Source organism: Ursus maritimus, unplaced genomic scaffold (assembly GCF_017311325.1).
Source record: "Ursus maritimus isolate PB19 unplaced genomic scaffold, ASM1731132v1 scaffold_8, whole genome shotgun sequence".
NCBI lineage: Eukaryota > Metazoa > Chordata > Mammalia > Carnivora > Ursidae > Ursus > Ursus maritimus.
This window is the reverse complement of record NW_024426996.1, coordinates 41730986-41758975: the sequence shown is the minus strand read 5'-3', so window position 1 is coordinate 41758975 and position 27990 is coordinate 41730986. Positions and strand designations below refer to the sequence as shown.

The 27990-nt window shown below is 38.1% G+C and overlaps 1 protein-coding gene across 1 annotated transcript in view; it reads right to left on the bottom strand.

Annotated features, from left to right (window-relative positions):
* The window catches only part of SCFD2 (sec1 family domain containing 2), a 431339-nt gene that overhangs the window by 321278 nt on the left and 82071 nt on the right, over positions 1–27990 (bottom strand). Inside the window, exon 4 of the mRNA XM_008701475.2 lies at positions 7692–7867. Within this exon, the coding sequence (XP_008699697.2) occupies positions 7692–7867 (176 nt within the window). The remainder of the gene's footprint in view (positions 1–7691; positions 7868–27990) is intronic.

Genomic DNA, 27990 nt, shown 5'->3' with positions numbered 1-27990 from the left:
GATTCCTAGATAGCTCCTGGGGACTGGTCACCAGAAAGACCAAGCCATGAGTAGAAGCTTGGAACTTTCAGCCTCACCCCCCCATCCTCCGGGCGGGAGGGGTTAGAGACTGAGTGAGTCAATCAATCATGTTGATGTGATGAAGCCTCATAAAAATCCCTAAAGTGTACAGCTTTTGGGTTGGTAAACACATCCATGTGCAGGGAGGGAGGCACATCCCAACTGCATGGGGACAGAAGCTCCTGCACTAACGACCCTTCCAGACCCCACCCTATGTACCTCTTAATCTGAGTCTTCATCTTTATCCTTTGTAATATCCTTTATAATAAACCGGTAAACTTAAATAAATGCATCCCTCGGTTTCGTGAGCCACTACAGCAAATTATCAAACCCAAGGAGGGGGTCACAGAACACCCAATATATAACCGGTTGGTCAGATGTATGAGAGGCCCAGACCTGCAACTGGTATTTGAAGTGGAGGGGGGCAGTCTTGTGGGGACTGAGCTACAACCGGGGGTGGGGGGAGTCTGCACTAGCCCCATGTAGTTACTGTCATGACTGAAATGTAGGACACCCAGCTGGAGTCTAGAATTGGAGAACTGGTTGGTGTAGGAAAAGCCCTACATGTTTGGTGTCAGAACTGTTGAGAGTAGTGTATAAAAGAAATAAGAGGTTTTCTTTTAAACATGCTTCATAATTTTCCTTCTCAGGAAAAACCCTATGAAAAATCGGCTTCATCTATAAACGACACTCAGGTCTGACTTTGGGGATCATCTTTTTCTGCCTCTTACCTCACTCTTTACCCAAATGATGTCACTAGTACTTTTGCAAGTGACAAATCATAACAAAACAGGACCTCCCAGGGTGTCGGTGAGGTCAGGCATGGAACTGAAATGAGGCATGACGCTTCCAAGCCGTGCCACAAGGCTGGGGACCTCACAGAAGCTCTAGAGGACCGGGAAGGTAAACCCCTAATTTGTTCCAGCACAGGCAGACACACTTACTTAGCTCAGGGAAATCTGATTTGTTATAGAAGCGATAATCTGAAATTTAGTATATTATAAAGGGAACTCACTCCACCCATTAAAAACTTCTTTGACAATAGAAAATGGGATGCCTACTTTTCATTGCAAAGACAGGTGGAATTTAAAACTAAAGCAACACGTACCTGGGTTATCTTGAATAGCTTGATAACTCATTTGTATTTTATTTAAAAATCACTTTCCAAGTTGGATTTTTAAATTTAGAAAAATAAATTCTGCCTAAAGAAATAACTGGAGATAGAGAACACATATGTACAAGGCTGGTTTTTAGATAGTATAAACCCAACTCCCTCTTCTACACAGAATTTGCTACTGTTTCATAGCCATGATAAATTATGGTCGATAAAGTTTTTCTTTGTGACAATAGGCATAAAAACATCAGATTTGCATTGTAGACACTGGGTGTTATACGCAACTAATGAATTATTGAAGACTACATCAAAAACTAATGATGTACTCTATGTTGGCTAATTGAACTTAATAAAAAAAAAAGAAATAAAGATATGCATTGTAGAAACAATGGGATTTACATCTAGATTTATAAAGAAAAATGCTGTGAAACATTACCAAACGGTAAGTACAAAAAGGGAACAACAACTTTCTAAGTAACTCATTTTTCCTTAACAAATTTTAAGTTAGAAAAACAAAGTCTAGGTGAGAGTATGTTAAAGGCATTGCTCACAGAACATAAATTGACATTTGTAATATTTCTGGTTCCACTGAAAGAATAAATAACTACTATTTACTGAGCACTTACTTCTTGCCAACCCTGTACTTACTGATGCACATACATAATGCTATTCAGTCCTAACAATACCAAACACTAGGAGGCAGGCCTTCTAATCCTAATTAGAGGAGGTGACTAAATCAAACTTCCTTGCTATACTATAGAAAGAGAATTCTTTGTAGGCTACCACCCAAATTAAGTAAATCCATACTATGATTAAAAAAAAAAAAAAGCAAAGCTACTCTTACAAGTGAATACATTCACTAATAGAATCATAAATGTATCCATGTTCAGGTTAAATGTGCTCTTTTCTACATTTTAAACTTGAAACAGAAACAACTGTCTCTTAATGAGCACACATGTACCAAACGCCTAAAACAGACTGTGATTTTGGACCTTGGAGATAAGGGAGAGGAAAAGGAGTTGAGAAGATATTTTATCTCCTTCGGTTTTTAAAAGCATAGTCACTGCTGATAAACATTAGATTTTTCCCAACAACACTCAAAATAGTTTCCCTTTTGAGCCTATAACATTATCTTTCTGTCATCTTCAGAAGCCTGAGGCAAACAAAAGTCTTATGAATTGTACTCAGATCTGTTGCTGACCTGTCATAAAATTGCCAAAGCCACCGAACTGAGGGATGGTAGTGTAGAGGAAATGCAGTAACCTGTGTTTCATTACAGATTTCCAGGATCAATGTCTTTTCCTTAACCAAGATTGTCTATAATGTTAGTTACAAAGTCAACACTGAGGTCCCGGTGCAGAGGCCTGGTAGAGAGTGGTGGAAACGAGTCTCCGAGGAAATAAACAACTCTCAATGCTGGCCGAGATTTGCATCTAGGTGGTTCTCAAGCTCTTTGGGAACAGCTAGGAGTCACCCTCATCTTCAAAATAAACTTAGATGCTCTACTTTCAAACCAAAGTCTGTAAAAGGGACAGCTCACCATATACGAGGACTCGTTACACTAATGGCTAAGTGTATACTGTCTAAAGTAAGCATGTCCATAAACAAAGAGCAGTTAGGATGGCCAGTGTACGAGTTAGCTTATGCTAAGCACTGATTTGCAAGGACCCAGAAATGACTGAGAGCACAGTGCTAGCCTGCATAATGTGCAATTATGATAAAAGTAGGGTTTTGGCATTTTAAATGCTTACTTCTTTTTCCCAGTGTTTTTGTTCCTTTCCCCTTGCTGAAAGAACCACACCAAGTGCTGTGGTCACATCTGAGGCAGTCTAATAGGGAACAGGATTCTAAAAATTAATTACAAATATTGGCTGGCTGAGAATTATTAATACTGTGTCCAGTTTCTTCGGAAACCTCTAGTGAGTTGAAAGATTATCATTCCTGAGAGAAAACGGTTCTCCCTTGTTTTGAAACACTTGTGTTTGATTTTGGAGCTGTGGGCGAGGGTGAGGGCAGAGGGTGAGGGCATTGTCTGTGTGGCAGGGCAGTGAGGAGGGCAGGACTTGGAGAAGAGGCCTAGAGCAGGTTATCAGAGCCCAAAGGAATGAAAAGGGTATCCATGGAGGGGAAAGTGACAGTGCAGGCTGTCACCATCAAAGGAGGGGGAGGAGGGCTTCTTTACATGGTGGGTGGCAGAATCCAGCACTGTTGGAACCCCAAGAGAATAGAGAGGACATCCACGTGGAAGCTGGAGGCAGTGAGGGCCCAGTGCAGGGTATCGGAACCTGAGCAAGGTGGGGTGGGAGTGGGGGAGGGTGGGGAGGTACAAAAATCTATCAAGGCCCCCGTGGAGTGAGGAGGGCATGGTGGGGGGGGGGGGCACGGGCTGTGGGAGGGACTGAAGCAGCAAGGAGGTGAGAAAAGCATTCATTGGAGGTTGGAGGAGTGTCATATCCCAAGACCTTGTCAGAGCCTGAGCAGGGAGGTGAGAGCATCTAAATGGGGGAGTGGCCAGGAGCCAGAGCCTGCAGAGGGAGGAGGTTTCTGTGAGCAGCAGTGGGGCCTGCTGGGGGGGGGGGGGTCCTGGAGCCTGAGAGGAGTGAGGAGGGCACCCATGCATGAGGGTGAGGCGGGGGAGCACGGCGCAAGATGTCAGAGCTCAAGTGACGTGAGAAGGGCATCCGTGTGGGGGTTTCAGCAGGGCCGCCTCAGTGTGAGGTGAAAGAGACTATCTATGTGGACTTGGCCATGGCCTGCAGCAGGAAGACAGAACCCAGGTGAGGTGTGGAGGGTGTGAGAGGGGCAGCACCTCTTATGGAAGACTGGCTACGTATGGGGGGAATTTATCACCTCTTTAAATATGTTGAGGGTAATGGGAGACAGGTTCTTCGCTGTCAGAGAGGGAAGTTACACATATGGGAAGGGAGAACGCTACAATAACCTTGTGGTATTCTATTAGAATTGTGGCATTCGTATGAACTCCTGGCCTTCAATAGATAGGTATAGACACAGGTATAGATGAGATCAACAAATGCAGAGATAGCTGAATTTTTAGAGTGATTCATAAAATTCCGCTAATACTGACCAAAATAAGACCAAAGTGAGCACAATAAAAATATTACGTGTTTAAAAATGGAATATAACTATGTATTCAAAGGAGATTTAAATTCTTAAGAGAATTCTATGAATAAACTTATGCCAATAAATTTGAAAAATAAAAATGAATAGCTGACTTAAGCTAATATAAACTACCAAAATAATCTCAAGAAGAAACAGAAGATGAGCACTGGGTGTTATACGCAACTGATAAATCATTGATCACTACATCAAAAACTAATGCTGTCTGTATGTTGTCTAACTGAACATAATTAAATAAAGAAGAAGAAACAAAAATTAAATAGATCTAGAAACATTTAAATAAATTGGAAATAAAAATCTAAATCTAACAACAAAGATATGTTGAGATGATTCCTTAGAGATATTTCACTGTTGAGCAACTGTGATTCCTTTCTTATACAAACAGCTCCAGAAAATACAAAAATGAAACCCACCCTGATTTTAAAAAACTACCATAACCTTTGTTTCAAAACCAGACAACAGCAGCACAAAAAATTATATGCTAATGTCACCTATGAGCATAAATGCAAATAGCTAAGTATTAGCAAATTAAGTCCAGCTGTGTGTGTGTGTGTGTGTGTGTGTGTGTGTGTGTGTGTGTGTAGGACCAAGCTGAACTTATCCAGGAATGCAATAATGATTATTGAACATTAACAAATTATAAATACAATTCACCACACTAACAATTAAAGGAGAAAAAACCCTAACAGTCATTTAAAAAAATTCATAATGAATTTAGAAATGAAACTCAACACTCATGCAAGATAAAACAACAACAACAACAAAACAACGACTCAGTAAACTAGGTTTAGGAAGGAACTTTCTTAGCCTGATTTAAAAAAAAAAAAACCCAGCAAACATAATATTTAATGGTAAAATTTTAGAACATTTTCTTTAAAGTCAGGAATAAGATGAAGATGACTCTTTTCACTGCCTCTATTGAACAGTGTCCTAGTATCTGGTTAGAGCACTAAAAAAGAAAGTGGTATCAAGAAAGTGTAGAAAGGAAGAAACAAATACAAATACAAATGCAAATGCAAAGTTGATGGACATGTGATTACCAGGCAAAAGTGAAGAGTATCCCTGTATGTCAGCAATGGACAGTCAGAAAATTGAATCTTAAAAAATTCAATTCACAATGGTATTAAAATCTTTAAAATACACATAAATAAATCTAGTAATTCCCTCTTACAAAGAAAAGCATAAAACTGGACATGTTGATTTTAAAACACTGTGGTATTAATTCTGTGATAGATAAACTGGCCACTGGAACAGACTGGAAACTGAGAAATAAACCCACTATTATATGGGATTTTAGCATATTACGTATCAGTAGGAAAAAGATGAATATCTTTTGGCTCCAAATAAGAGAAAACCAACATTTTTTTAAAGATTTTATTTATTTGAGAGAGAGAGAGAGCACAAGCAAGAAGGAGAAGCAGGCTCCCCACTGAGCAGGGAGCCCAAGGTGGGGCTCAATCCCAGGGCCCTGGGATCATGACCTGAGCCAAAGGCAGACTCTTAACCCACTGCGCCAAGCAGGCACCCCGAGAAAACCAACATTTTTTTAAGTGGCTCGAACAGTGAGAAGAATTATTATCTCACAAAACAAGATATTTGAGCTAAGGTTCAAAGTCATTAAAGATCCAGGTTCTGTCTGTCTTCCTTAGGATCTCAGTGACTTCTCTTCATTATCACAAAATGCTCATGTCGTCAACATACGTCAAGAAGCAGAAAAAGGATAGCTTTCTTCATTATGTATATTCCGTCACAATATTAAAGTTAAAAGACAAACCATAGCTTCAGAGACATATTTGCGTGATATAAGACAGTTTTTCTGTTACCCAATAGATAAAAATGGGCACTATAAGAATGAGCAATTGGCAGAAGAGGAAAACTGAGGAGTCAATAAATACTGTAAAAGATGTTCAACCTCATCAGTAGTCAGAGAACTACAAACTTATATAAAGAAATAGCACTGATCTACTATTTTTTAAATGTTCTAATTTGAAAATACTGAGTACTGGACACTATGTAGGGAAAAAATATGTCATCTATGCCTAGCAGAAGGGTCAACTAGGTCAACCTCTTTGGTGATCACTTTGTTGATATTTAGTAAATTCAACAATATGCATGCTCCAACAATCTAACATCCTTTCCAAAATACATATTCTAGAGAAACTCTTTCACATGTACATCAAAACACATGGTCTAGGATATTCACCACATTATTTCTTCTTTCTTCTCTCTCTCTCCCTCTCCACCCACACACCTACCCTTCCACACACACACATGAATATGGAATGGCCTAATTATAAACCAATATGAACTGGACAAATAAAGTGTTGTATATTCATATAATCAAATAGTATGGTATAGTTTAAATAAACGAACAAGATCTATATACGTCAACTCGAATTATCTTAAAAATACAATGTTGAGAGGGAAACACAAGTTGTTTAGGAATATTTATAGTACAATATTACCTACATAAAAAGCAAAACCCAGAGCACAATACTCCGTATTATTTACGGATAAATAAGTAACTAAAACACAAAAACAAGGAATCGAGTTTGTGATTACCTCTGGGAAAGGAAAAAGGAGAATCATAGCAAGGAAGGGTACAAGTATCAGAACGTTTCAACTTTATTTCTAGTTTTATTTCTTTAATGAAAAAGGATATAAAATATATATTAAAAATTGGTATATTACCCAGAACTTAAAGCCCAAAAAAATAAAAAATAAAAAAATAAAATAAAAATAAAAATTGGTAAATTATATTGAATCTGTAGAGAGTACATATAGACATGTCATATTATTTTATTTCCATTTGAAATGCTTTATAATTTTTTAAGTTTTCCATGAAAATATTTCATCAATCATGAAAAGGTCCTAACCCCATATCAATCACTTCAAATTCACTACATTCACAAATGTAGTTTGCCTTCCTTCATCTTTTACTAAGCACCATTTTAAGCAACATGCTATATGTTGTTTGAGGATTACAGACTACTTAATGTCAGAAGAAATGTAAATAGTAGTAATATTCTGCAAGGAAAGTAGCAAGGATTGAATGAAGATATCACGAAGATCAAGAGAAGTCAAACGCCATAAAATTGAAAAGAGGTTAATCAAATGCTCAAAAAACATTCTTGGTATTGAGGGAGAAGCCAAAGATGTCACTGTCAAAAAAACAAATATAAACAAAACGAAAAACAAACAAAAAATAGGTATGGAAAATTTCTACTATAATTTTAATTTGGAGACTCTTAGAGAATATGATATAGAGCATATGTCAAGACTATGACTTATTACTAAGACTACAATAAACATCAAAGTTTTTTCCCAGAAGCGAGCATTTTAATTATCAATATCCCAAGAAACTCCCATAGCAACATACCTGGAGAAGGAGTCTTTCAAAAGCCAGGAAGTTGTCCCACTTGGCAGTCTGCGGGTGTTTCAGAGTTTGAACTGTGGCCAGCCCAAGCTGTAGGAGCCCACAGTGATTCACTAAAGCTTTGAGGTTGTTCTTGAAGAGCTGAATATAGGACATGAGCTGCCCCGGAGTGACTCTCCCTGGAGAAACATAATAATTTATCAGTAGTAAAATCATGAAAAGAATGCCGTTAATAATAGTATTGTACTGCTTCATATTGGCACAGAACTTCAGAGTTGGCTGCAAGCTTTCCTAAGCTATTATGATTCTTACAGCAATGTGGTGACAGTAGCAAATTTGAAACTATTACCTGCTTTTTACAAGTAAAGAAACAGGGGCCACTTGAGTGGCTCAGCTGGTTAAGCATCCAACTCTTGATCTCAGCTCGGGTCTTGATCTCAGGGTCATGAGTTCAAGCCCTGCATTGGGCTCCACACTGGGCATGGAGCCCACTTAAAAAAAAACAAAACAAAACTGGGGCACTTGGGTAGCATAGTTGGTTAAGTGTCTGACTCTTGGTTTTGCTTCAGGTCGTGATCTCAGGGTCATGAGATCAAGCCCCGCATTAGGCTCCACACTCAGCAAGGAGTATGCTTGAGATTCTCTCTCCCTCTGCCCCTCCCACTCATGCTCTCTCTCTAAAAATAAATGAATAAATCTTTAAAACGTAAATAAATAAAAATTAAAAGATTAAAAAAAACACATAGAGATATTAAGTAAAGAAACAGATATTAAGTGATCTGGCCAAGGCCATATTACTCGTAGAACTAATTTTATAATTCTGTAATGCCCCACAAATAAGTTCCCAAAGTCATATAAATAAGAATTTGTTGAGCTCAACATAGAGTGCCTCTCCAAGCAGAGTACATAGCGATCTAAGAAGCAAAAAGGCAAAATTTCTAGTGGTGTGTGTATGTATAGAAAGTAAGAAGAGAAATCTGTTACAACCGTGGCTAAAATCTCATCACTGATTATCAGTGGGTTCATGACAACATTCATGAGGATCAAAGCTGGCTGTTACATGAAATAAAAATCTATGGAGAACTGGGGTGGCAAAAACACTGGAAGATGAGGCGTCAGAAGAAAACACTGGGCATGAGTGATACAGCACATTGACTGAAATGGTCACCTAGACTAAAAAAAGAGCCCATCTCACAAAAAACTAGAGATAGTACAGAAAAACAAAATGTCTGTTGAAGATTCACTCCTTCAGAGCCTCTAACTCCAACATTTGCCTGTTGCAGTCCTTTGACTGAGTCCTTCACATTGTGCAATGTGTCAAACTGCATTCCTGCCATTCATGGGTGCTATGGACAAAACTCCTGAATGCCAGATTCTCTCCATTGGACAAGGAGGCAGCAATGGGGCCAAACACAGATGCAAGTCAGATGAATCTTCCCTACAATCCTATCCATACCATGTTTGTGGGTTGCTCTCCAATGCCTGAAATCCAAGTTTGTTTATTATATCTTGGTTTAATATTTGGCAATGAGATCACCTATATTTATTTAGCACCTTACAGTATACACAGTGCAAGCATGCCACCTTTGATTCTCATAGCAACTCTTAGGGTGGCAAACAAGGCATGTGCTGGATCTATCAGACCCACCTGAAGCACTGGGAGTTGGGTGTCTTACACAATGCTAAATATCAGGTATCACATAATAAATGTTTTTTTTATCACAATACACAAAAACTAAAGACCTTGCCATGAGAAACTTATAAGCCTGCGACAAGAAGAATAAGAAGAGTGCGATGATAAGTAACGAAGCAAGTCTCACTTATTTCTTTGGTTCCTTGGTAAAGTCTGAGTTCCTTCCTGATTCTCAGGGCAGCAAGCTAATGATCTACTTGCTTAACTACTTACAGAGAAGAGCCTCATCAACTCCTTCTTTTTTTTTTAAAGATTTTATTTATTTATTCGACAGAGATAGAGACAGCCAGCGAGAGAGGGAACACAAGCAGGGGGAGTGGGAGAGGAAGAAGCAGGCTCATAGCAGAGGAGCCTGATGTGGGGCTCGATCCCTTAACGCCGGGATCACGCCCTGAGCTGAAGACAGACGCTCAACCGTTGTGCCACCCAGGCGCCCCTCATCAACTCCTTCTTTGTCTGGTTTTTGAGTCAGGTTTATTAAGGTATAATTTACATACAGTAAAATTCACCCTTCTATTGTACAGCTCTATGAATTGTGACAAATGCATACAGTTGGGTAAGCACTATCACAGTCAAGATAGAGAACATTTCCATCATTCCAAAGAGTTCCCCCTCTTGGTAGTCAATTTTCCTTCTCCACCCCAGCCCTTGCTAAGCACTTTGCTGTGTTTATCTGATCTCTGTCCCGCAGTTTAGCTTTTCCAGATGTTATATAAATGGAATTATACAGTATGGAGCCGTTTGATTCTGGCTTCTTTCACTTTAGCATAATGCATTTGATATGCATCCATATTGTTGCTTGTATTAATAGTATGCTCCCCTTTTCTTGCTGAATAATATTCCATTGTATGAATATGTCACAGTTTATTTAGCCATTTATTTATCCATTCACCATTTAGCGATCGTTTGAACTATTTCCAATTTTTAGAAATTATGAATAAAGCCTTCACAAACATCCGTGTTCAGGTTTTCATGTAAGTATGGGTATATGGATATATGGTTTCATTTTTCTTGGGTAAATTTCTAGGCCTGAGGTTGCCAGGTCATATGCTAAATGTATGTTTGGTTAACTTTATAAGAAACTGACAAACTGATTTCCAAAGCATCCTGTCCTGCCAGCAACCTATGAGAGTTCTAGTACCTCACATCCTCACCAGCACCGGTTACTGCCAGTTATTTTTTTTTTTTTAAGATTTTATTTATTTATTCAACAGAGATAGAGACAGCCAGCGAGAGAGGGAACACAAGCAGGGGGAGTGGGAGAGGAAGAAGCAGGCTCCTAGCGGAAGAGCCTGATGTGGGGCTCGATCCCATAATGCCAGGATCACGCCCTGAGCCAAAGGCAGATGCTTAACCGCTGTGCCACCCAGGCGCCCCTTCTGCCAGTTATTTTTATGTTAGTCATTCTAATATGTGTGTAGAAACACCTCACTGTGGTTTTAATTTGTTTTTTTCTAATGTTGAGTAATGTTGATCATCTTTTTACGTGCTTATGTGCCATCCTATATGTTTTTTGGTGAAGTGTCTGTTCAAATCTTTTGCCCATTTTTTATTAGGTTGTTTACTTTCTTATTATTAAATTGTGCCATTACTTTAACTAAGTCATTGATTCAATACATATTTCTGTAACAAACACTCTTCTTGCTGCCAGAAATAAACCTATGAACAAATCAGACAAAACTCTTTTTCCTCACAGTGAACAAATATAGAAGACAAATAGTTCCTTGATGCCCTCCTAATTAATTCAGTCTATAACATATCATTTTCATTTAAGGATGGAGGCCTTTTGTGCAAATGATAACATGTTTATTTACACAATGACATCTTCTAATGCCAATTAAATATTAACACTAAATACGTGAAAAAAATGTTCAAGTGAAATGGGTTCAATCCACAATTGCCATGACCTCCATGTATTTGTTTACACATTGTACTGCTGGTGATGGCAACTTGGTTCTTGGACACATAGGGCTTAGTCAACCAAGAGAGATATTCATTGAACAATTATACAAATAATTACTTAATCATGATTGCAGTAAAACTGCTAAGGAAAAATACAAAATGTCTTGAAAGCGTGAAAGGCCTTTTAAGACTCAAAACTGCCGAACTGTCCAACCCTATCTCCTTAACTAAGGAGGAGGAATTAAGCTCAAAATACATACAACCCATTTGTAATTTCACTGTCTTTTAGAGAGACCACAAGAAATGGAAATCATCGGAGAAAGTCATCAGAAGGTCTGTTTAGATTTCTGTTGTAATAACCATATGTTCAATTTAAAGAGAAGAGGTTTTTTTCATTCAAAAACACAGTTGAACTTTTTATCCAGTCAGCACTTCCTAGCTCAGCTTCTAGTCATCATATTTACGTAACACTGTCTGCCCACATAAGGCGTGTGAGCCAAAGAAACAAATGAGTATAGAGAATTAGGTAATTGGAAATGCAACAAAACACTACATTGTGAATTTAGTAATTATTTGCCTTTGATGCCTATTCTGTTCCCCTCTATAATAGCTTTTTCTTACATACAAATGCCAGTAACACTTCATTAAGTACATCTTGATAGCAGATTTCTTTTAACTCCATAACACGCTACTTGGAATTCAGTAAAAAAGTACGTCACACAGATGACGTAGCCTTAAAAAATAGGCTAGTGAGATTTTCAAAATTTTAAATTTAATCACAACCTTACATAAAACAATGGACATCAACTAATCGACTACCAAAAATGCTACAGTGAGACTGATGACTCAAGAAAGCTGCTCAGTTCACACCGACTAAAACAGCAAGCAACCAGAGGCAGGTGCTAAAAAAGTAGTAGCAGGACATGTCTTCATGTCTCACACCACAAAACAACAACAACAAAAGCTTGTCATGCAGACTTACATGGTGATTTTAAAATGTCCATTCAGAGGGCCTTGCAACATACTTTTTGAAGTCATAAAAACAAAGGTTATTTGAAATCAAGACTGCATAATATATAGCAACTTTTTGAAAGATGATGATTTGAAATCTAAAAAATAGTTTTCAAGTAAGAAAAGCTATTGGGCTTTTTTTTTTAAGAGTTTTTAAGAAAGAGAAATAGGCTTCTTACTTAGATTTAGCTAAGAGAAAAACATCAACCATCAAGTCACTCTATATTTTTAAATCCTTATTAAAATATAATTATCTCAAGGGAAAGTGGACAGATTTGGAAAATAAAAGGATTTAACATTTTGATATTGTTTGCAATCCTTACAATATTGAATTCAACTGAATTCAAATGCATCGTGGAGCCTATTTTTCCATTTACTACACACACTTGATAAATTATAATTTTCTCAACCTGCTTTGTGGCTTGTTAAAATATAATTAAAATATCTACACATACATACACATATATGATTCTTTGTTGATATGCTTAAAATAAAGAATATTCTGTCAGTGCTGGGTTTGATTTAATCATAAAACCGTGTCTTATGGTAGAAAGTAACCACCATCAGAAATTTTGTCTAAAATAGCATATTTAGCTACTACATTTTTTTAAAAGCTCTTGGCATGAGAAATGATAATACTGTCATTGCAAGTTTTTTATTCATCATTTTCATGAAAAGCCAGTGTATGAAATTTGAATAAACAAACTTAGGTATTTTAAGTCTTGCATTCCCAGAAATCAGCATTTCATTTGTCTCCTTTTCAATCATTTTTCCAATATAATAAAGGTGCAATAGATTAAAATATTTAAATCTAAGATGTCCTGCTAAAACTCTGGTTTATTTGTTCATACACAATTGGCAAACAGAATAGTTTCAATATTACACAAAAGTCACATCTGTTCATTTTTTCCCCTCATTATTTCAACATTTTGTGCCACCTAATAACAGCAGCTGAACACAAAGTAAACAAACACAGCTGAACACTGCAAGCCGCGAGAAGAGCTGAGCACTGTATGCAGTGCCCATGCAGCTCGAGCTCTTTCTCCTGGCTCTGCCTGGCCACGTGCCACCTTGGAAGTGCTTCCTGTTTGAGTCTCCCTGATCTTCAGTGCAACTAAATAGCTTTAGTCCTCTTCACATCCCCTTCCAGTGAGCTGCCTTCAACTCTTTTGTTCACATAAAGTCCTGTATAAGCTGTAACATCTCTTTATTTCTAGAAATTGAGCATATCTTTTTAACTATGCTGGTATTTTATCAAGATTCTTCCTGGTTTGGTCAGTGCTCCGATTATTAATTTGCAAAGATTTTTGAATGGGCCTCTGCTAATGGTACTTTTTTTATCATGAACCCTGATTCCTAGTATGTGATTTTGCAAAACCACTTTTCAAGGAATGTATACACATCATAGCAAAAACACCCACAATGATATATATATCAAAGGTGGCAACTCTACTAAAATTAAACTTTTGATTGGTAGGGAGCACCATCAGAGAAAATTCCAAATGTTAATGCAAGAGTTGACATAAGAGAGCCAGAATCTTGTGCATGAAAGATGGTTTAGGAGTTTTGTGAACAGCATACAAAAGGCTCAGAGGTGCCTGGGTGGCTCAGTCGGTTAAGTGTCTGCCTTCGGCTCAGGTCATGATCTCAGGGTCCTGGGATCGAGCCCCACATTGGGCTCTCTGCTCAGTGGGGAGTCTGCTTCTCCCTCTCCCTCTGTGCTCTCTCTCTCTCTAAAATGAATAAATAAAATCTTTAAAACAAACAAAACATACAAAAGGCTCAGAGAGTAGACCGAGTATATATATCCTCTCCTTACTCCAGCAGAATGACAGAAAAAAATAAAAAGGGCTACGAACACACAACAAAGAGATTGTGAGATAGTCTATAAGCAGACAAAAGATTTCAAACATTTTGCCCCATCTGTTGGTTATCTTTGTAACCTACATTATATACTAAAACTTTCTTTTTTGTTCTGTCAAATACAGATGGTATCCTTCAGCTTTTCATTTTCTAAGAAGAGAATAATAGCCCCCCTTACACTTCCCCCGTACTTTTTATTTCCCCCTTTCATCTTGCAAATCATTTGTACTTTTATTTTTACCTTGTCATGACGACTGGCATTTATATGTTGTTCTGTAACCATAATTTAGTCTTATGCACTTTTTTTTATGGTTTCATTAAAAAAGTTCATTATCTCCTCCAGTGAAATAAGTCAAGCAGAGAAAGACAATTATCATATGATTTCTCTCATCTATGGAACATAAGAACTAGGAAGATCGGTAGGGGAAGAAAGGGATAAAGAAAGGGGGGGTAATCAGAAGGGGGAATGAAGCGTGAGAGACTATGGACTCTGAGAAACAAACTGAGGGCTTCAGAGGGGAGGAGGGTGGGGGAATGGGATAGGCTGGTGATGGGTAGTAAGGCGGGCATGTATCACATGGTGCACTGGGTGTTATACGCAACTAATGAATCATCGAACTTTACATCAGAAACCAGAGATATACTGTATGGTGACTAACATAATATAATAAAAAAACATTTAAAAAAGTTCAAAAGCAATCAATAGTTATAAACTACATAACTATTAATGAGAGTCAAATTATGTGCTATGATTACATTTCCTTATGCATATAATACACTTTGTTCCTAGAATGCTTCGTGGCATATTTCCTTCCTCCCTCCCTCCCTCCTTTCCTTCCATCCTTTGCATTATCTGCCTTAACCAAAGCTTTAAAGTATTCTAACCTCAAATACAGTATCCTATCTTTGAAGTCTGTAGGTTTTTCCCTCCCTGAATACTGTCAAACCTTTAACTCTCCAATGCCAACCTGGGCAGATTGTTTTCTAGGCCTTTCTGCATAGCCAGCAACCTGGAACTCCTTTTATTGCTCTCCTCTGTTGGAATGGTTTCATTAAATCTCTAACTTTTCTTTCTTGGTATACTGCCTTTTCTTGCTGGACATCCTTAAGTAACCTCAGAAAAGGAATTCTGGGGGCGCCTGGGTGGCACAGCGGTTAAAGCGTCTGCCTTCGGCTCAGGGCGTGATCCCGGCGTTCCGGGTTCGAGCCCCACGTCAGGCTCCTCCTCTGTGAGCCTGCTTCTTCCTCTCCCACTCCCCCTGCTTGTGTTCCCTCTCTCGCTGGCTGTCTCTATCTCTGTCAAATAAATAAATAAATAATCTTTAAAAAAAAAAAAAAAAAAAAGAAAAGGAATTCTGAAGAAAGCAGAGTTTTCGTATCCCTGAAAAGGTGCTTTCTTGTCCTCAAAGTTTCATGATAGTTTATTGAGGTCTGGAATTCCAGGTGGCCACTAATGCATTATACATTATCTTCTGGTTTTCAGGGTTGCTGATAAAGAATGTGTGCTAGTCTCATTCCTGTTCCTTTGTAGATGAGCTTCTTTTTTCCATCTGGGAGCCTTTAGGATCTTATTCTCTTGTACTCTAAGGACTCACAGTGATTATGACTACTTTAGAGGTCTTTTGATTCTTTCCAATTTCTTCTCAGTAAGCCTATTCAATTTGACTATGTCTTTCTTCACATCTGGGAAAGTCTCACATTCTTCTTTTGCTAATTTCTTATTTTCTGCTTTCTCCTTCTTTCTGAAACTTCTAATATAGTTCTGGGATATTATGGATTTTTTCTCGCTTTTATTTTTTCTTTCATCTTTTCAGTGTCCTGTTCTTTCTACATTTTAGGAGAGTTTCTCAATTTATGTTTAAACTTTGGCTGAATTTTGTTTTGTTACATACCATAAGATTTACCCTTAAAGTGTACAATTGAGAGGTTTTTAGTATATTTACAGAGTTGTATAATTATCACCACCATACAACTTAAGACATTTTCATCAAGCCAAGAAAGAGCCCATACCCAAATTTCTTCAGTTATGAAAAAGATATACTGCTATAAATCCACATTTATAGGAATATAACCTGAATGAAATTTTCCATTGGGAGACGCAACAATGCTTAGTCATACCTAGTTACAACTGAGAAAAGCAGAAATGAGAATATTCAAGTAATTATAAGTGAACCCTAACTTTTTAAATATAATAATACTATTGTCATTTTTATCATTTTTAAAAAGAAATTTAAAGTATAAATGCCTGGAAGATGAAAGAGGAATGGAAGAGAACTAAATAATGGAGCAAAACAAACAATAAAAATAAACCTCCTGCCCTCGGCCACCCAAAAAGGCTTTGCCTAGAATACATGAAAAGGTAGTACAGCAGAGGGAGCCACCTCCCCAGAAGGTACCAGCAACTGCAGACTCAGGAGCCTCAGGTATGACGGAGGTGGAAAGTGAGGAGTATAACATAAAGAAAAGTACACGAATATTAAGTACACAGTTCAATTAATTTTTACATATGTATTTACCCATGTAACCACCATCCAGATCAACCTACAGAATATATCCAATACTCTAGAAGAGTCCTCCATATACTTATACTTATCCAGTCAATAATCCCACAAAGGTAGACTATTACTTCTATCTCTACCACCACATATCATCTTTTATCTGTTTTTGAACAACATATAAATGAAGTCTTTTGTTTCTAGCTTTTGTTCAACATTATCCAGAATCTCAATCTTTTTTACTTTTTAACCATGCTTTATTGCTCTGTATTACTATACCAGTTTCTTCATCTATTCTGATTTGAAGGACACAGGTTTTACAGTTTGGGGCCATTATAAATAATGATGCTATGAACATTCTATTACATGTATTTTGGTGGGCATAAGCACTCATTTCTACTGGTTCTATGTCCACATGTTTGCTGGGTGGCTGTACATTTCGCTTTAGTTGATACTGTCAAACAGTTTTCCATGGTAGTATCAATATCTTCATACATTTTAAATTTGATTAAATTTAACAATTCAACATAATTTTAAAAGTATACATGTAATGTTTAAAATAAAGCACTACTGTATCACTAAGTTTCCTTCTGGTATACTATGTTGTATAGCTAAAACACACAAAGACAGCATGGTACTGGCACAAAAACAGACACATAGACCAATGGAACAGAAGAGAGAACCCAGAAATGGACCCTTGGCTCTTTGGGCAACTAATCTTTGACAAAACAGGAAAAAACATCCAGTGGGAAAAAGACAGTCTCTTCAATAAATGGTGCTGGGAAAATTGAACAGCTACATGCAAAAGAATGAAACTTGACCACTCTCTCACACTGTACACAAAGATAAAACTCCAAATGGATGAAAGACCTTGATGTGAGACAGGAATCCATCAAAATACTAAAGGAGAACATAGGCTGCAACCTCTTTGACATCGGCCACAGCAACTTTTTTCATGATACATCTCCAAAGGCAAGAGAAACAAAAGAAAAAATGAACTTGTGGGACTTCATCAAGATAAAAAGCTCCTGCACAGCCAAGGAAACAGTCAAAAAAATGAAGAGGCGGCCCACAGAATGGGAGAAGATATTTGCAAATGACACTACAGATAAAAGACTGGTATCCAAGATCTACAAAGAACTTCTCAAACTCAATAGACAAGAAACAAATAAATCAAAAAACGGTCAGAAGATATGAACAGACACTTTTCCAGTGAAGACATACAAATGGCTAACAGATACATGAAAAAATGTTCAAAATCATTAGCCATCAGGGAAATTCAAATCAAAAACACACTGAGATACCACCTTATGCCGGTTAGAATGGCAAAAACGGACAAGGCACGAAACAACAATTGTTAGGATGTGGAGAAAGGGGATCCCTCCTACATTGTTGGTGGGAATGGAAGTTGGTACAGCCACTCTGGAAAACAGTGTGGAGGTCCCTTAAAAAGTTAAATACTGAGCTACCCTATGACCCAGCAATTGCACTATTGGGTATTTACCCCAAAGATACAGACATAGTGAAGAGAAGGGCCATATGCACCCCAATGTTCATAGCAGCATTGTCCACAATAGCTAAATTGCGGAAGGAGCTGAGACGTCCTTCAACAGACAAATGGATTAAGATGTGGTCCATATATACAATGGAATATTACTCAGCCATGAGAAAGAACGATTTCTCAACATTTGCAGCAACATGGACGGGACTGGAGGAGATAATGCTAACTGAAATAAGTCAAGCAGAGAAAGACAATTATCATAGGGTTTCACTCATTTATGGAACATAAGAAGTAGGAAGATCGGTAGGAGAAGAAAGGGAAGAAGAAAGGAGGGGTAAACAGAGGGGGAATGAAGCATGAGAGACTATGGACTCTGGGAAACAAACTGAGGGCTTCAGAGGGGAGGGGGGTGGGGGAATGGGATAGGCTGGTGATGGGTAGTAAGGAGGGCACGTATTGCATGGTGCACTGGGTGTTATACGCAAGTAATGAATCATGGAACTTTACATCAAAAACTAGGGATGTACTGTATGGTGACTAACATAATATAATAAAAAAAATATTATTATAAAAAAATAAATAAAACATTACTAAGAATGGCCGAAAAGAATCACAATGGAAATCACATTGACATATGATTAGTATGCATCTTTATTTTCTTGTTCTCATAATATTTTTATATATTTATTTACTTACTTACTTACTTACCTAGTTACATAGAAAAAGGCCTGGAAAGCAAGATACTAATTTAGGAACAAAGATTATGTTGAAGAGCAAGATGGTGGGGAGGGACGATATGCCTTCACTTTTTTATTTCATGTACATTATGATTTGAATTTTCTAGAAGCATGTGCTAGTATTACTTTTTAAATAGTCTCTTGATTCTGAAATAAAACCATGTCTGTCTCAGGCAGAATAAACAGATATGTACAGTGGATGAAGCATTGTCTTTCAACAGATTAAAGAGTTAGAAGAGTAATAATAACTGCCTGCTTCCCACCTCTTTTGAGGTCAAAGGGCAAAGAAATACATTTAACATGCAGGTAGAGAGATTTAAGTCAGAAATGAGAAACAAATTTCATGATTGCGATGACTATTAGATGCTGAAACAAGTTATTAAAGGAGGAAGAAGGAAGACGTTATAAACCTTCTCCCGTAGGGATCTGAAGGGCAGTATATACAGCCATCTGTACAGTGAAACCTGGATAAAGTACAGCTGGGAATTGATGTCCATTTTTATGACGCCATATATACTAAAGGTTTCCTGGAATATCCTTTAAATTGTGTATGTTTCCCATTACACAAATTTTGAGCTCTATGGCTTTACAAAGATAGAATAAGAAACTAATGTGAAAAGAGCATTTTAATTATACAAATCAATTCAAATGGTTCCAAAATTTAGAAGTTTATTGTAAAATGTATTTTCAGGATAGCATGGGATAAAGTATAACTGCCGAGGGACCAGGGGTCACAACAAAAAATAAACAGCTCTCCCTGAAAGTTATACAAAACACTGAAATATAAAACCACCAGAAACATTTATGGTTTGGTTTTCCTTGGAAATGCAGCCTTCCTGAGGCTAACTTAAACACTGCATCAACATTTATAAACTCAGGAGAGAGCATGGAAAGGAACATATAGATTACCCTGTTATCTAGAAGGCATTATCTGAGGCTGCCGGGGAGGGAGCATTTCCTCGGTGGGTCCACTCTGACTTGGAAAGGAATTTCTACTCTTAGGGAAGCCTCTAGGTAAAGAAACTCCCACCCTGTAGCCACAGGCCTCTCACCATATTATTCTCTTTGGTTTTTAAACTCCTAGCCCATATTCTCATATTGAAGATTCCTTATGTTGAGGAAACATAAAAATGGGGAAGAAGAGGAAGAAGAAGAGGAGGAGGAAGAGGTGGATGAGGAAAAAAGAAGAGAAAAAAGATGCACCAATTTAAGTTAAAAAGATAGGGCTTGTTATACGCAACTAATGAATCATCGAACTTTACATCAGAAACCAGGGATGTACTGTATGGTGACTAACATAATATAATAAAAAAAAAACCATGAAGATAAAAAAATATATAGGGCTTGAAGGGTAGATGCTTGAAGAAGGGATGTTAGAAATTCAGATTCCCATTTTGCAGATGAGGAAAACAGAGAAACAGAGGCAACTTGACTTCTGTTTTAGGTGATGGAGTGTAAAAGGGAAGCATTTGTTTAGTGACCTTAAAGATTTCAGGCATTATTAATTCAATGAAAACTCTTTCTGTTTCTCTAGATTCTCTATCTTCATACCCCTAAGTAGAGGTGTTCTTTAGGGCTCTGTCCTCAGCCTTTCTTCTCAACCACTACACCTTCTCTCTCTAATTGATCAACCTTATATTTCCTTCAGAAATTTACTACTTCAGTTTCAACATAATCACTAGGTAACTAAATCCCAACTCTCTACTTTCACTTCTGGAAACCATTACTCTAGCCACACATTTTCCAACTGAGATCATCAGGCAACAAATCCTTTACACAGAATAATTCCATCCCCACATGTGGCAGTTGTATGACCACTGGTCATTATGTCTATAATGTGTCTTACCTGCCCAGGAGACAATAAAGAATTCCATCATACTATACCCTGCTTATACAGAATACCTTGAATTTTACAAACACTATGTTTCATGTAAATTACCTCATCTAATTATCAGATTACCAGACAATTTGTTAACCCCCCATTTTGCAGATGGAGAAACAGGCTCAGAAAAGTTAAATGACTTATTCATTTGAAGACAAAATAATATTTTATACATTTCTTATCCCCTATAAGACCTTAATATATAATATGTGCAGATAATAAGTATCTTTTAAATGAATAAAAATGATTGTCTATTACCTATAGATCTGGATAATATCTAGAAAAAAATTTCAGTGGGCTTTTCCCCCTTCTATTTTGACACCCAACTATTATTCCAATGATCTCTAGGAAATTGTGCCAATCTTATACCCCAGGGAATGTGGAACTCTTTTAAATGATGGTTCTCAAAGACACTCCACAGACCTCTGGGTTCCTGAGACACTACTGGGTACTCAAAAAAGTCAAAGTTATTTTCATAATACTAAGATATTACTGGATTTTGTTACTGTGCTGTGTTTACACATGGTACAGAAACACTGGTGGGTAAAAGTGCTAGGGCCATCACACCAACACAGGCAGTGGTGCTGAATTACACAAGTAGTCAGTTTCACTTCAGAATGGTCATGATGAAACTGTAAACGTTGTTAATTTTATCAAATCTCAACCCTTGAGAAAAAAATCAATATCCTGTGTAAAGAAATGGGAAATATACAAAAAGCATTTCTGGTACAAACTGAAGTACAATGATTGGCTTGAGGAAAAGCACAACGTGATTACTTGAGTTGTGAACTGAACTAGCCCCTGTTTTCATGGCACACAATTTTTACTGCTAAAGACAAATGAAAAACTCTGGTTCTTTATATATTTTTTTCAAAAAAATGAATGAAATGGGCCTGTCACTCCAAGGACAATGGTGGTTTGTATTGCCAAGAGCAAAAGTCAAGTTTCCATGTGAAAATTATAATTTTGGAAAACTTGTAGCTGCCCCTCTATCTTTACATTCCAAATAAGTAAACATTTTCTAATGATCTAATTGGATATCAACATATATGTTTTTTTCATATAATATGAGTCAACATCCGGAAGATCTGCATAATTTAGAGAACCAATATTTTTCAAGTGACTAATACACATGGTATAAATAATGTGTGTTTAAAAGATCCACTTAAAGCACAAGAGAGATCAATGGCTTTTAATGTAACACAGTATGGAAAATCCAATGATACAGTTTCATATTCCACAATGTAATTAAATGTAAGAAATTGCCTCTTGTAAAGATGGTGTAGTATCAAAGAAGAATATCTTCAATTTTCTGAAAAGGTATTAAAATAGTCCTCCTTTTTCCAACTATATATCTTTCTAAGGCCACTTATTTTTATACACTTCATCCAAAATACTACATCATAACAGATTAAATGAAGAAGCAAACATGAGAACACAGCTGCCTTCTATTAAACCAGACATTAGAGGTGCACAAAAATGCAAAACAGTGCTACTGTACATTATTTTGTTTTAGAAAACCGTTATTTTTCATAAAAACATTACTCATGTTCACATGTAATAGGTTTACCATATTTTTATATTAATTAATAAATATTTTTAAAAATTGTCCCTGCTTGAATTTCTAATATAATATATTTTTTTAAATTATATTGTTAGTCACCATACAGTACATCCCTGGTTTCCGATGTAAGGCTCGATGATTCATTAGTTGTGTATAACACCCAGTGCACCATGCAATACGTGCCCTCCTTAATACCCATCACCAGCCTATCCAATTCCCCCACCCCCCTCCCCTCTGAGGCCCTCAGTTTGTTTCTCATAGTCCATAGTCTCTCATGTTTCATTCCCCCTTCTGATTACCTTTCTTTATCCCTTTCTTTATCCCTTTCTTCCCCTACCGATCATCCTAGTTCTTATGTTCCATAGATGAGAGAAATCATATGATAGTTGTCTTTCTCTGCTTGACTTATTTCACTTAGCATTATCTCCTCCAGTGCCGTCCATGTTGTAGCAAATGTTGAGAACTCATTCTTTCTGATAGCTGAGTACTATTCCATTGTATATATGGACCACAACTTCTTAATCCAGTCACCTGTTGAAGGGCATCTCGGCTCCTTCCACGATTTAACTATTGTGGACATTGCTGCTATGAACATTGGGGTGCATCTGGCCCTTCTCTTCACTAAATCTGTATCTTTGGGGTAAACACCCAGTAGTGCAATGGCTGGATCATAGGGTAGCTCAGTATTTAACTTTTTAAGGGACCTCCACACTGTTTTCCAGAGTGGCTGTACCAACTTGCATTCCCACCAACAATGTAGGAGGGATCCCCTTTCTCCACATCCTCTCCAACAATTGTTGTTTCTTGCCTTGTCTATTTTTGCCATTCTAACTGGCGTAAGGTGGTATCTCAGTGTGGTTTTGATTTGAATTTCCCTGATGGCTAATGATTTTGAACATTTTTTCATGTGTCTGTTAGCCATTTGTATGTCTTCATTGGAAAAGTGTCTGTTCATATCTTCTGCCCATTTTTTGATTTGTTTATTTGTTTCTCATGTATTGAGTTTGAGAAGTTCTTTGTAGATCTTGGATACCAGTCCTTTATCTGTAGTGTCATTTGCAAATATATTCTCCCATTCCGTGGTCTTCCTCTTAGTTTTTCTGACTGTTTCCTTGGCTGTGCAGAAACTTTTAATCTTGATGAAGTCCCATAAATTCATTTTATCTTTTGTTTCTCTTGCCTTTGGGGATGTGTCATGAAAAAGGTTGCTTTGGCCGATGTCGTAGAGGTTGCTGCCTACGTTCTCCTCTAGGATTTTGATGGATTCCTGTCTCACATCGAGGTCTGTCATCCATTTGGAGTTTATTTTTGTGTATGGTGTGAGACAGTGGTCAAGTTTCATTCTTTTACATGTAGCTGTCCAGTTTTCCCAGCACCATTTTTTGAAGAGACTGTCTTTTTCCCACCGGATGTTTTTTCCTGCTTTATCAAATATTAGTTGCCCAAAGAGCCGAGGGTCCATTTCTGGGCTCTCTATTCTGTTCCATTGGTCTATGTGTCTGTTTTTGTGCCAGTACCATGCTGTCTTTGTGATCACAGCTTTGTAGTACAGCTCGAAATCCGGCATTGTGATGCCCCCAGCTTTGTTTTTCCTTTTCAACAGTTCCTTGGAGATTCGGGGCCTTTTCTGGTTCCATACAAATTTAAGGACTGTTTGTTCCAGTTCTTTGAAAAATGTCCTTGGTATTTTGATCGGGATAGCATTGAAAGTGTAGATTGCTCTGGGTAGCATGGACATTTTAACTATGTTAATTCTTCCGATCCATGAGCATGGAATATCTTTCCATCTTTTTATGTCTTCCTCAATGTCTTTCAAGAGTGATTTATAGTTTCTAGAATATAGGTCCTTTACGTCTCTGGTTAAGTTAATTCCAAGGTAACGTATGGTTTTTGGTGCTATTGTAAATGGGATGGATTCCCTAATTTCTCTTTCTTCGGTCTCGTTATTCGTGTATAGAAATGCAACTGATTTCTGAGCATTTATTTTGTATCCTGCCACGTTACTGAATTGCTCTATAACTTCTAATAGTTTGGGAGTGGCTTCTTTTGGGTTTTCCATATAGAGTATCATGTCATCTGCAAAGAGAGACATTTTGACTTCTTCTTTGCCAATTTGAATACCTTTGATCCCTTTTTGTCGTCTGATTGCTGTTGCAAGGACTTCTAGTACTATGTTGAATAATAGTGGCGAGAGTGGGCATCCTTGTCGTGTTCCTGATCTTAAGGGAAAGGCTTCCAGCTTTTCCCCATTGAGAATAATATTTGCAGTAGGCTTTTCATAGATGGCTTTTATGAGATTGAGAAATGTACCTTCTATTCCTACACTCTGAAGGGTTTTAATCAGGAAAGGATGCTGTATTTTGTCAAATGCTTTTTCGGCATCGATTGAGAGGATCATATGGTTCCTGAGTCTTTTCTTGTTGATATGATGTATCACGCTGATTGATTTGCGAATATTGAACCACGCTTGCATCCCAGGTATGAATCCCACTTGATCGTGATGGATAATCCTTTTAATGTACTGTTGGATTCTATTAGCAAGTATCTTGTTGAGGATTTTGGCGTCCATATTCATTAGGGAAATCGGTCTGTAATTCTCCTTTTTGAGGGGGTCTTTGCCTGGTTTGGGGATCAAGGTAATATTGGCCTCATAGAATGAGTTTGGTAGCTTTCCTTCTGTTTCTATTTTTTGAAATAGCTTTAGGAGAATAGGTATTATTTCTTCTTTGAATGTTTGGTAGAATTCCCCAGGAAAACCGTCCGGGCCTGGAGTTTTGTTATTTGGAAGGTTGTTTATCACTGACTCAATTTCTTCATAATTAATTGGCCTGTTTAAGGAATCAATTTCTTCCGGTTTCAATCTTGGTAGTTTATAGGTTTCCAGGAAGGATTCCATCTCTTCCAGATTGCTTAGTTTATTGGCATATAGCTGTTGATAAAAATTTCTAATAATCCTTCCAATTTCAATGGTGTTCGTCGTGACCTCTCCTTTTTCATTCATAATTTTAATAATCTGGGTCCTTTCTCTTTTCTTTTGGATAAGTCTTGCCAGTGGTCTGTCAATTTTATTGATTCTCTCAAAGAACCAGCTTCTAGTCCTGTTGATCTGCTCTACTGTACTTCTGGTTTCTGCTTGATTGATTTCAGCTCTAATTTTGGTCAACTGCTTCCTCGTGCGTGGATTAGGCCTGTCCCTCTGTTGCTGTTCCAGCTTCTTGAGGTGAGAATATAAAAACTGCATTTTAGATTTTTCTATTCTTTTGAGTGAGGCTTGGATGGCTATGTATTTCCCCCTTAGGACTGCCTTTGCAGTATCCCATAGGTTTTGGACTGTTGTATTTTCATTCTCATTGGTCTCCATAAATTGTTTAATTTGATTTTTGATTTCCTGGTTTATCGAGTCATTCCTGAGCAGGATGGTTCTTAGTCTCCAAGTGTTTGAGTTTCTTCCAAATTTTTCCTTGTGGTTGAGTTCCAATTTCAGAGCGTTGTGGTCTGAGAATATGCAGGGGATAATTTCAATCTTTTGGTATCGGTTGAGACCTGTTTTGTGTCCCAGAACATGGTCTATTCTTGAGAATGTTCCATGGGCATTAGAATAGAATGAGTATTCTTTGGTTCTGGGGTGTAGTGTTCTATATATATCTATGAGGTCCAACTCGTCGAGTATGGCATTCAAAGCCTTTGATTCTTTGCTTAGTTTTTGCCAGGGTGTTCTGTCTATTTCTGAGAGTGGAGTGTTGAGGTCCCCTACTATTAATGTATTTTTATTTATATGTCTCTTTATTCTGGTTAAGAGTTGGCTTGTGTATCTTGCTGCTCCCCTGTTGGGGGCATATATATTTATAATTGTCATATCCACTTGTTGAATACTTCCCTTAAGAATAATATAGTGCCCTTCTGCATCTCTAACTATAGTCTGTAGTTTAAAATCCAATTTATCTGATATGAGAATTGCTACCCCAGCTTTCTTTTGAGGTCCATTTGCGTGAAAGATGGTACTCCATCCCCTTACTCTCAGTCTGAATGCATCTTTGGGTTCGAAATGAGTCTCTTGTAGACAGCAAATGGATGGGTCATTTCTTTTTATCCAATCTGCAACCCTGTGGCGTTTTATGGGATGGTTCAAACCATTTACATTAAGACTGATTACTGAGAGATATGATTTTAATGTTGCCATGTTGCCAGTAAAGTCTTTGTTTGTATTGGCTGTGACTTTCTGTTCTGTATCACTCTTGGGGCCTTTTTACTTTTATAGAACCCCCCGTAATATCTCCTGTAGGGCTGGTTTCGTGGTTACAAAATTGGTTAGTGACTGGCGATTCTGAAATGTCTTTATTTCTCCATCAATTCTGAATGACAGCCTTGCTGGATAAAGGATCCTTGGCTGCATGTTTTTCTCTGAAAGAGCTTTAAATATGCTCCCCCAACCCTTTCTCTCATTCCAGGTCTGTGTAGACAGGTCTGACGTAATTCTGATGCTTTTGCCTTGGTACGTGAGAAATTTCTTTGCCCTGGCCGCTTTCAATACTGTATCCTTGCATCTAATATTTGCGAATTGCACTATGACGTGACGTGGCGTAGGTTTGTCGTGGTTGAGCTTGGGAGGGGTCCTCTCTGCCTCTTGGACACGAATGTTTGTTTCCCTTGCTAGATTAGGGAAGTTTTCAGCTACAATTTGTTCAAATATCTCTTCTAGACCTCTGTTTTTCTCCACCCCCTCGGGGATGCCGATGATTCTAACATTGGATCGTTTCATTGAGTCAGTAATCTCCCGTAACCTACATTCGTGGGCGTGGATTTTTTTAAGACCATCTTCTATTTTCATTTTTTCCTCTATTAACCCATCCTCCAATTCACTAACCCGTTCCTCTGCTTCTGCGACCCTGGCCGTCAGAGCCTCTAGTTTTGCCTGCATTTGGCTCATAGAATTTTTAATTTCTGTCAGATTCGCTCTCATTTCTGTCCTTAGGGATTCTATATTCTCAGTAACCTTTTCGTTAATAGTTTTTTCAATTCTACTCATCATTTTGACCATCGTTACTCTGAATTCCATTTCTGATAATTTGGTTACATCCATATCCATTATTTCTGTGGCAGAGGCCACAGAATCACTGTCTTTTCTTTGCTGGGGGGGGCTTCTCCTTCTTGTCATTCTGATGAAGAGAGGTTGCGGGGTTTCCAGAGCCCAAATTATTGACTGGGTCCCAGGCCGTGCCCCTTGTTTTATAGGGATCTTAGGGATGTGGGCTTCTTCTTTAAAGATTTTATTTATTTATTTATGTGGCAGCCAACCAGCGAGAGAGGGAACAGAAGCAGGGGAGTGGGAGAGGAAGAAGCAGGCTCCCAGCGGAGGAGCCCGATGAGGGACTCCTTTCCGGAACGCCGGGATCACGCCCTAAGCCGAAGGCAGGCGCTCAATGACTGCGCCACCCAGGCGCCCGGGTTGTGGGCTTCTTGATTTCTCAGCCTGCCTTCTGTGTTCTGGGGGAGGGGCCTGCCGCGCCGATACTCAGGCAACCCTGTTTGGGTAGAGTCTCCGTGTCCCCTGCGAGGGAGGATGGGGATGGGCACTCTCTGAGCCGGTATTTCCAGGCTTTTGTTCTCTGGCGGCTTTCCCTGGCGGTTTGCTGTGCCTCTTCTGAGAGTCAGAG